The 10,141-nt window shown below is 38.4% G+C and overlaps 1 protein-coding gene across 1 annotated transcript in view; it reads left to right on the forward strand.

Moving 5' to 3' along the window:
* LOC18784525 (TMV resistance protein N) overlaps nucleotides 1–10,133 on the forward strand; it is a gene marked incomplete at its 3' end in the record, with an annotated part of 30,361 nt that extends 20,228 nt beyond the window's left edge. Inside the window, exons 2-6 of the mRNA XM_020553919.1 lie at nucleotides 7,245–7,303; nucleotides 7,397–7,904; nucleotides 8,004–9,099; nucleotides 9,201–9,485; nucleotides 9,594–10,133. Of these exons, the coding sequence (XP_020409508.1) occupies nucleotides 7,420–7,904; nucleotides 8,004–9,099; nucleotides 9,201–9,485; nucleotides 9,594–10,133 (2,406 nt within the window). The remainder of the gene's footprint in view (nucleotides 1–7,244; nucleotides 7,304–7,396; nucleotides 7,905–8,003; nucleotides 9,100–9,200; nucleotides 9,486–9,593) is intronic.
* Nucleotides 10,134–10,141: the final 8 nt, after the last annotated feature.

Here is a 10,141-nt window from a genome sequence, read left to right on the forward strand (position 1 = left end):
CTACCTAAACATAAAAATATTGGATACATTGCCAATTCTGGTAATCGTTTCTGCAACGAATAAAATAGATTTCATAATCGCGGACAAACTTCAAATGGAGTATGTATACAAGAATCTCTCAACAACTTTCTAGATTCAGTGGGACCATTTATTGGAAGTTTAGACCTTTGTTCTAAAATTTTCAGTTTCTTGATTGGACAAAGAACAAACATAATCACACAACTTTGAGTGCGAAGTTGATACGAAGAAAACTTTAGGTAGTAAAGTCTGAATTTTGGGAAACTTCTGGATAGTAAAGTGAAATTTATAATCTCTCTGTAACTTGGTTCTTGATCTGAGGGCCCAACGATGCCCAAACTGATTTCTCTTCTAATATGGGTATACTGCCCAACGATGCCCTGAGAAGTGAAAAAGAAAAAACAAGGGCAAACATATATAAGAACACAACTTATAGCTGAAAAGAAAGAAAGCAGAAGCAAAAGCAAGTCCATATGGCAATGTAATTTTGTAAAGCAATAGTAGGAAAGGAGCAGTAGACAATGATATCCAATTATCCAATTTAATGAACTAATTCCTCATCCTATTATCAGTGGTACCTTCAAAAGATGATCTGCAGTTGGAAATTTATTTCTAGACTGATTAACCTGTTTCTTTTAATTGAAGTCATTCAAATAGGGTGTATTTAGTTACTTTTGTTGGCGTGACTTGTGGATATTGACTTACTTTCCTTACACACCAAGAATTCCTATTATAATTGTAATTGATTTACTTTAATTCCTAATTTCCTACTGTAAATAGATTTAGGAATTTATTATTTACTTGCCCATTCAGGTTTCGTTGTATTATAAATATGACCTCCTACAAGGAGAAGAATACACAGAAAATTCCCACAAACAAATATTATCTCATAATTTTCATATTTTAGCATGGTATCAGAGCGGCGATCTTGGAATTGCTGACTCTAGTTTCAAAACCCCGCCGTCGCTATGAGGGTTGATGATTTTTTCAACCCTCATGGAGGTAGCACCACCGACTCATTCTCTCATTCTCAACCAACCATCGTTGAGTTGAGTGCCCAGATGGCTCCACCCCTACAGATGCAGACTTTGACCCCGAACCCGATCCAGAATCAGGATCCTCTTTTGACGACCCCGACCCCGACCCCGACTATGACGACGACGACCCCGACCCCGACTCCGAAGACGACCCCGACCCGCACTCCGATGATGACCCCAACCCCGAATTTATCTATGATTCAGACCCCGATCCAGAATCAGGATCCTCTTTTGACGACCCCGACCCCGACCCCGACTATGACGACGACAACCCCGACCCCGACTCCGAAGACGACCCCGACCCCTACTCCGATGATGACCCCAACCTCGAATTTGTCTATAATTCAGACCCCGATCCCGATTTCGACTCCGACTCCGGCCCCGACTCAGGCTCAGATTCCGATCCAAATTCCTACTCAACCTGTATCCTATGCTTCTTCCGCTGCACCGATTATGACTTCTAGACTAACGACCCCGACACATGGACCAAATTGCGCATATTGTGGTGATCCGAGACACACTTGTGAGACTTGTTTTAAATCGCATGGCTACCCCGATTGGTGGGCTACTCTTACAGATCGAGGACACTGCAATATGACCAGTAATGGTACTGGTTATGGATTCCATACTTCCGATAAGATTGATTCCAAGAGCTGGATAATTGATTCTGGTGCAACTGATCATATGACGTTTGATCCTGATGATTTTCTGAATACTACACAACCTCGACGAACTTGTATTGCAAATGCCAATGGTGTTACTTATCCTGTGACAGGGGCTGGCACTGTTGCACTCTCATCCTCTCTCACACTGTCTAATACTTTACTTGTTCCATCTTTATCCACTAAATTGTTGTCAGTTAGTCAGCTTACTGAACAATTGAATTGTTGTGTACTCATTTACCCTAGTTTTTGTGAGCTTCAGGATATTCACACTAAGGAGATTCTTGGTCGTGGTACTAAGAGAGGGGGGCTATATTATGTCGATGACTTCAGTCCTGGCGTGGCTAACAGTGTGACACATCCCTTTGATAGCAAACAAAAGCAAATCTGGTTGTGGCATCATCGATTGGGACATCTGTCTTTTAGTTATATGAAGCATCTTATACCAGATTTATTCTCAGGTTTCAAAGACTCCGACTTCACATGTGACACTTGTATTTTGGCCAAGAGTCACCGTGTGCCCTACCCGTTGAGTACGAACAAGTGTACTACTCCATTTACATTAATTCACTCTGATGTCTGGGGACCTTCGTCTATCACTGCTCCTTCTGGTGTTCGATGGTTTGTCACATTCATCGATGATTGTACACGGATGACATGGCTTTATTTGCTGAAGAATAAAAACGAAGTGTTTTCCCGTTTTCAGTCCTTCCACAAACAGATGAAAACTCAGTTTAATGCTCAAATCCAGATTCTTCGCTCAGACAATGGTGGAGAATTTGTCAATCATGACTTTCAGACTTACTTCCAACAACATGGAATTATCCATGAGACGACTTGTCCTCAGACACCGCAACAAAATGGTGTTGCTGAACGAAAGAATCGACATCTTCTTGAAACTGCCCGAGCACTTCTGATTGGCACTCATGTTCCTCGCCATCACTGGGATGATGCTATTGTCACTGCAGTTCACCTGATCAACCGCATGCCTTCTGGTGTATTGACCTTTAAAACTCCTTTACAGGTGCTTGCGCAACACAGACCTCTGCCCTCTGTTTTGGTACTCACACCCCGAATCTTTGGATGTGTGGCTTTCGTTCATCTCCACAAAAATCAACGTAGCAAACTTGATCCATGTGCGCTTCGTTGTGTTTTTGTGGGTTATGCCACTCATCAGAAAGGTTACCGCTGTTATCACCCTCCTACCCAACGAACCTATGTCACTTTGGATGTGACATTTCTGGAATCTGAGCTGTTCTTCCATGACCCATCATCCAATTCTGCGCTTCAGGGGGAGATACGAAGTGAAGAACAGAATTGGAGCAACTTGGAAAACAAAGAAATTCTCATATGTACAGAAATGATTGATCATCCCGAGTCTGGAGCACGAGATTACTCTCTGTTGAAAAGTGACCAATCGCCCATTCATAGCGATCAATTGCCTGACCCACCTGATCCATACGAAGATATTTCTGATCCGAGTCCCACACCTACAGACAATACAGAACAACAAGATGAAGACCCCTCTTTTAACTCAACAGTACCAACAGACCAATCTCCTGAGAATATCCTTGAGGTAACTACTCCTACTAGACTTGTGCATTTAGATGATAAAACTATTGGATATCAATTACCTTTCAGGCAAAATCGTGGGAAGCCACCAAACCGTTATTCACCGGATATTGGCAAGACATCCAAGTATCCAATTGTAAATCATGTATCCACTGAGAAGCTGTCTGAACCACTCAAGGCTTTTGTGCATCAGTTGTCTGCTATCCATATTCCAACCAAGGTCTCTGAAGCATTGAAAGATCCTAAGTGGGTCCAAGCTATAAAAGAGGAGATGAAAGCTCTTGAGAAAAATCAGACTTGGACATTGGAGACTATACCACGAGGAAAAAAGACTATCGGATGTAGATGGGTGTTTACTATAAAACACAATGCAGATGGATCTATCGAGCGATACAAGGCAAGACTTGTGGCAAAAGGGTACACACAGACCTATGGTATAGACTATGAAGAAACTTTTGCACTAGTTGCAAAAGTTAAACACCGTCAGAGTCTTATTGTCCCTTGCAGCTAATTTGGATTGGCCACTACACCAGTTTGATGTAAAGAATGCTCTTCTACATGGCGAACTCACGGAGGAGGTGTACATGGACATTCCTCCTGGATATAATACTACTCAGACTGGAACAGTTTGCAGGTTACGAAAAGCATTGTATTGATTGAAACAGTCACCACGTGCATGGTTTGGACGGTTCACCATGGCAATGAAGAACAATGGTTTCAAACAGTGCAACTCAGATCATACTCTGTTCTTGAAACATCAAAAAGGGAAGGTAACAGCATTAATAATCTATGTTGATGATATGATTATTACTGGGAATGATAAACAGGAAATATCACAGCTACAAGACTATCTGGCTACGGAGTTTGAGATGAAGGATCTAGGTGGACTCAAGTATTTCTTGGGAATTGAGGTGGCTCGATCGCAGCAAGGCATATTTCTCTCTCAAAGGAAATATGTCTTAGACTTGTTGACAGACACATGAATGCTAGATTGTAAACCTGCGGACACTCCTATTGTTCAGAATCATCATCTTGGAGAATATCCGGATCAAGTTCCAACTAACAAAGAAAGATACCAAAGGTTAGTGGGAAGATTGATCTATTTGTCACATACTCGACCAGACATTGCTTATGCGGTGAGCATTGTCAGTCAATTTATGCACTCTCCAAGTGAAGACCACATGAATGCAGTTCTTCGGATACTTAGATATTTGAAGTCTGCAGCTGGAAAAGGACTTATGTTCTCAAAGCATGGTCATCTAAATATTGATGGTTATTCAGATGCAGATTGGGCAGGTAATGTAACAGATAGAAAATCCACATCGGGTTACTTCACATTCGTGGGAGGTAATTTGGTGACATGGAGGAGCAAGAAACAGAATGTAGTAGCTTTATCCAGTGCAGAAGCCGAGTTCAGAGGCATGACTAAAGGGATTTGTGAACTTCTTTGGTTAAGAAAGTTGCTTATTGAACTCGGGTATAAACCTACATCCACAATGAATCTCTTTTGTGACAACAAGGCTGCTATAGCCATTGCACAGAATCCGGTTCAGCATGATCGTACTAAACATGTTGAGGTGGATCGACACTTCATCAAACAGAAGCTTGAGGCTAAAGTGTTTCAGTTTCCTTTTGTGAAATCCGAGGATCAATTGGCGGATATTTTGACAAAGGCAATTTCCAGTAAAGCATTCCACAATTCACTGGATCAGTTGGGCATTGGCGACATCTATGCACCAACGTGAGGGGGAGTGTTGGCGTGACTTGTGGATATTGACTTACTTTCCTTACACACCAAGAATTCCTATTATAATTGTAATTGATTTACTTTAATTCCTAATTTCCTACTGTAAATAGATTTAGGAATTTATTATTTACTTGCCCATTCAGGTTTCGTTGTATTATAAATATGACCTCCTACAAGGAAAAGAATACACAGAAAATTCCCACAAACAAATATTATCTCATAATTTTCATATTTTAGCAACTTTTATATTTTGATTTAAATATTTGGGTGTATTTAGATAAAAGAGTATATTTAATTAATTTTAAAATTCATTTAACAACACCTTTTAAAAAAATCTAAATTAAATACCTCGACTTTTTAATTTCATTCAAATTCATCAAAAGTATGCACCGTATACACCCCTAAACTATGGGTGATTAATATGACAAAATCTAAATTTTAAAAAAACAAAACAAAAAAAGTTGCGGTGGTTATAACTTGTAAATTGGGGCCATATGCATGTTCTTCCTACATGGACCCAACAAGAAAATACAAAAGCAGAACTTTATGCGTAAAACGTGTAAATTGAGGGGCCTTTTGTGTAAACGTGTTGTCATCTAGCTTAATTACTCTGTGCAACCAATTGCTTTATATCTTTCTAGCTTTGTGCATATACATCCCATTTGGAGATTTTTTTCATCCCTCATTTCTCATTCTCAATATATCCATGTTACATAATATTAGCAAGAGATCTTTTGTTGCCATTAAATGTTCGGGTTATGAAATTTCAAATTGGTTCAGCCTTCAAAATGAAGGATCTTCAATAAACATCAAGCTTCCTCTTAAGGTCTAAAATATCGATGGTATATGAAATATCGGTAGTTCAAAAATACAGAAATTTCAATGAAATATCGGGATATTATCGATATCAATAAAAATTGAATAAAAACCACGAAAATTGTAAGAAAAACCTGGAAATTTTATTGAAACTTTGGAGGATGTTTATTTAATCAATTATCTATTAATTTATCACAAAAATTTGGAAGGAAATGCATTGCATTATGAGTTTAACTAATTTAAGTTGATTATATAGTGAGCTGACAAACACTGTGAGTGTAGAAAATATGTAATAATTAATGAAAGAATATTAAACACACCATAATCATTTTTTTAGGGTGATTTACTACAATATTTTACACTTTATACATTGCATGATAAGATACATGAGTGACTACCACATAGAGTTCCTATGAGGTTCAAATTTTTCATTATCTTCATCATCTCTATGTGTAGAGTAGTCATTAAATGATAAATCCCCAAAATAGTTTTGCATGTAATTGTTAACATGTCACCCATATGGATTCGAGATGGGTTGATGTTGTCCACAAGCAAAATCATTTGAAGATTGGGTCTCAGATTCTTTCCATGAGTCGCTCGATATTCCATCCCAAAAGGAAAGGTCAAAGACTTACATTCTCATGTAAAAATTTGATTCTTGCAAAAATAGTTCAAAACATAACAATATAAATATACATATTTTAACATATTATCACAAAAACATAAGCAATATGGTGATTAAGGCATTGGAGGAGTGAAATGACAGGAGTTTAAATCTCCCTTGCAACACCATGTGCGTGGGTTTTATTTCTGCAATTCTCTTTTCGATTGTTTTTTTTAAAATTTTTTTAACAAATCTTTTCAATTGTTAAATTGATATCTTGCAATGGCTTGTCGGGCACGTCTCGGATATTGAAATTTATATATACATTTTCTTTTGTTTCTTCGCCGAAAGTGCTTGGGCTATTAATTTCTTCTCTACTTTTTTCAAGCTTTGATGATTTTGCTGGATTGTTGCCTATGGGGTCAAAAGAAGATGGTCATTGCTCATATCTCATTTTTTAAATAAAAATCTTGGATACATTTTTATTGCATTATCCTCAAAAGCAAAAGTTTGTGCTGCCAATCCCAATATCCCATATGCACTTTTCTTTTTTCAGTGTGTGAATGTTTGAATTTTTGTCCACCGTTCACTTCTCTTTTTCCATCTCTGATTATTTCCTGGGTTTTGTCAGTGCTTTTCTTAGTCAAGATCAAGAAAGAGTTGGATGGCTTGAAAGTTTGAATGCTTGGACAATTCCTCTGCACTTTCGTTTTTCTTTTCATAATTTCCATTGTTTTTTCTTTCTGCTTTTAGAAGCTCTGCCACTTCTTTCTAGATGTCATCCTGAGGTGCAACGTTGGTCTTCATAATCATACTATTATTCTGCAGCTTCTTTCTTGATCTGGAGGTACTGACTCTAACTTAATCATTAGCTCTCTTATACTTGTTTGTGGAGATTTTTTGGACCTAGCGTTATTTGCATATATGCATGTTTTGACAGGTTTGCAGGTTTTGGATAGGGATATGGATTCTTCTTCTCCTTCTTCTCTTCCTTTTCCTGCTCCCCTTCAAGAAAAGTACGATGTGTTTCTAAGTTTCAGAGGTGAGGACACACGCGATGCTTTTACCAGCCATCTTCACAAAGCTTTACTTGGGAAGAACATTGACACCTACATAGATAACAGACTTGAGAAAGGAGACGACATTGGACCTACCCTTCTAGAAGCAATCGAGAAATCGAAACTTGCACTAGTCATTTTCTCAAAAGACTATGCTTCTTCCACTTGGTGTTTGAAAGAACTTGTGCATATACTTGGATGCAAGAAAAGCTATGGACAGATTGTTATACCCATTTTTTATCGCATAGATCCATCACATGTACGAAAACAGCAGGGAACTTATGCACTTGAAGATCGTCCACTTAAGCGCAGGGATGAGGTGGCCAACTGGAGGGCTGCCTTGGAGGAAGCAGCCAATATGTCTGGGTTTCATTATTCAAGCAAAACAGGGTATACTAAATCTCTAGCTTGTATCAGTTTGTACGTGTTATCATTTGATACGTACTTACTATTGTTTGTCTTTCATGATGATATTTGCCAAATTGCCAGGAGGACGGAAGCCGATTTTGTTGAGGAAGTTGCCCAAGATGTTTTGACCAAATTGAATCGCGAATCGTCAAATGATTTAAAGGGCCTGTTTGGAATTCAAAGGAAAATTGAGAAAATTGAGTCGTTATTGTGCTTGGATTCACCAGGTGTTTGCTGTGTTGGTATTTGGGGCATGGGTGGTATTGGCAAGACCACCCTTGCTGATGCTGTATTTCACAGGCACTCCTCTAAATTTGAAGTTTGTTGTTTTCTTGCAAATGTCAGGGAGAACTCCGAACAAACAAATGGACTACATCAGTTGCGAAATAAACTTGTTGGTGAGATATTAAAGGAAAAAGATGTAAATATCGACACTCCGTCCATACCACCTCGTATTCAAGTTAGGCTCGGGCGTCCTAAGGCGCTCATTGTTCTTGATGATGTGAATGCTCGAAAACAACTAGAATATCTTGTTGGTGATCATGATCGGTTTTGCCAAGGAAGTCGAATCATTATAACTGCTAGAGATAAAGGCCTACTTGAGCAAAAAGTTGACCCTGCGAAGATATTCAGCGTTGAGGGATTAGGTCCCGAAGAAGCTCTTGAGCTCTTTCATTCGCATGCTTTTGGAAATAAGTCTCCAACAACAGATTACACTGAGTTGTCAAGAGAGGTGGTGGATTATATTAAGGGCATTCCATTAGCTCTTAAAGTTATGGGGTCCTCATTCCGTCGTTGCAAGAGCAAACAAGAGTGGGAAGTTCAATGGAAAAAAGTGAAACGAGTTCCAATCGGAGAAATCCAGAAAGTGTTGAGAGTAAGTTACGATGGATTAGATGACAATGGGAAGGAGATATTTCTTGATATAGCATGTTTTCATAAAGGCTGTGAGAGGAATGATGTAGAAAGAATGTTAGATGGTTGTGATTTCTTTGGGGAAGCGGGAATCAATGACCTTATTGATAGGTCTCTCATATCAATTTCAAAAGAAAGATGGTCAAAAGGGCAGATAGAGATGCATGATTTGGTGCAAGAAATGGGTAGGGCAATTGCTCGAGAACAACACAGTAGGTTGTTCATTGCAGAGGATGTCTATCAAGTATTGATAAATGACCAGGTAGTTTAATTATTCACATTTATAATAAACAAGTCACATTATTCCTACAAATGTAATTTTGTATTTTATACTTGCATTTATATTTTGCTCTTGATTGTCAGGGAGATGGACATGTACAAGCAATATCCTTTGACTTGTATGAGATTGAAAAGCTACACTTGGAGTTGGAACATGCAAACTTCAAAAAGATGTATCAACTGAGATTCTTGCATGTCAGTCCTTTTCTTCAATCAATTGTTTCTCTTGATCTTCCCAATTCTCTTAGATTTCTTGCATGGAACGGTTATCCTTTGAAATCTTTGCCATCAAAATTTTCTGCTCAAAACCTTATTGTCCTTGATATGTCATTCAACAAAGTTAGGGGGCAACTTTGGAATGAAGACCAGGTATATTATATATGCTTATTTTAGTTCTGGTATAACATGTGACCTAGAAAGTAATAATCTCCAGGCTAAGTTATTAATTCTTGCCATTTCTCTTTAATTTTGTTACAGAGTCCTATGAACTTAAGATGGATGAATCTTAGTTTATCCAGACATCTAACTGAAGTCCCAAATATCTCTCGGAGTCTAAATATTGAGCATATCTATCTGTTTGGTTGTGAAAGATTGGTTGAAATTCCTTCGTATTTTCAATATCTTAGCAAGCTCACTTATCTTCACCTTTCGATGTGCTACAAGCTCAAAAATCTTCCCGAGATGCCATGCAGTCTTGAATTCTTAGATTTGTCTAGGACAGCAATAGAGGAATTGCCTTCATCAGTTTGGTCTAACGAAAAAATATCTCACTTAGATATTAGATATTGTGGACACCTTAAGAGTCTTCCAAGCAACAATTGTAAGCTGAAACTCTCGAATTCTTTTAGTCTAAAGGGCTGCAAATCTCTTTGCGAGATGTGGGAGCTTCCCAGGAATACAACAGTGCTAGAGTTGAGTGGTACAACAATAAAAGAATTGAGGAATACATCAATAGAGTCTGTTGTTGGTCTCACTGCAATTAAACTGATCAATTGCAAAAGCCTTGTGAGTCTTCCAACGAACAT

The sequence above is a fragment of the Prunus persica genome, unplaced genomic scaffold, assembly GCF_000346465.2.
Source record: "Prunus persica cultivar Lovell unplaced genomic scaffold, Prunus_persica_NCBIv2 scaffold_19, whole genome shotgun sequence".
Lineage (NCBI taxonomy): Eukaryota > Viridiplantae > Streptophyta > Magnoliopsida > Rosales > Rosaceae > Prunus > Prunus persica.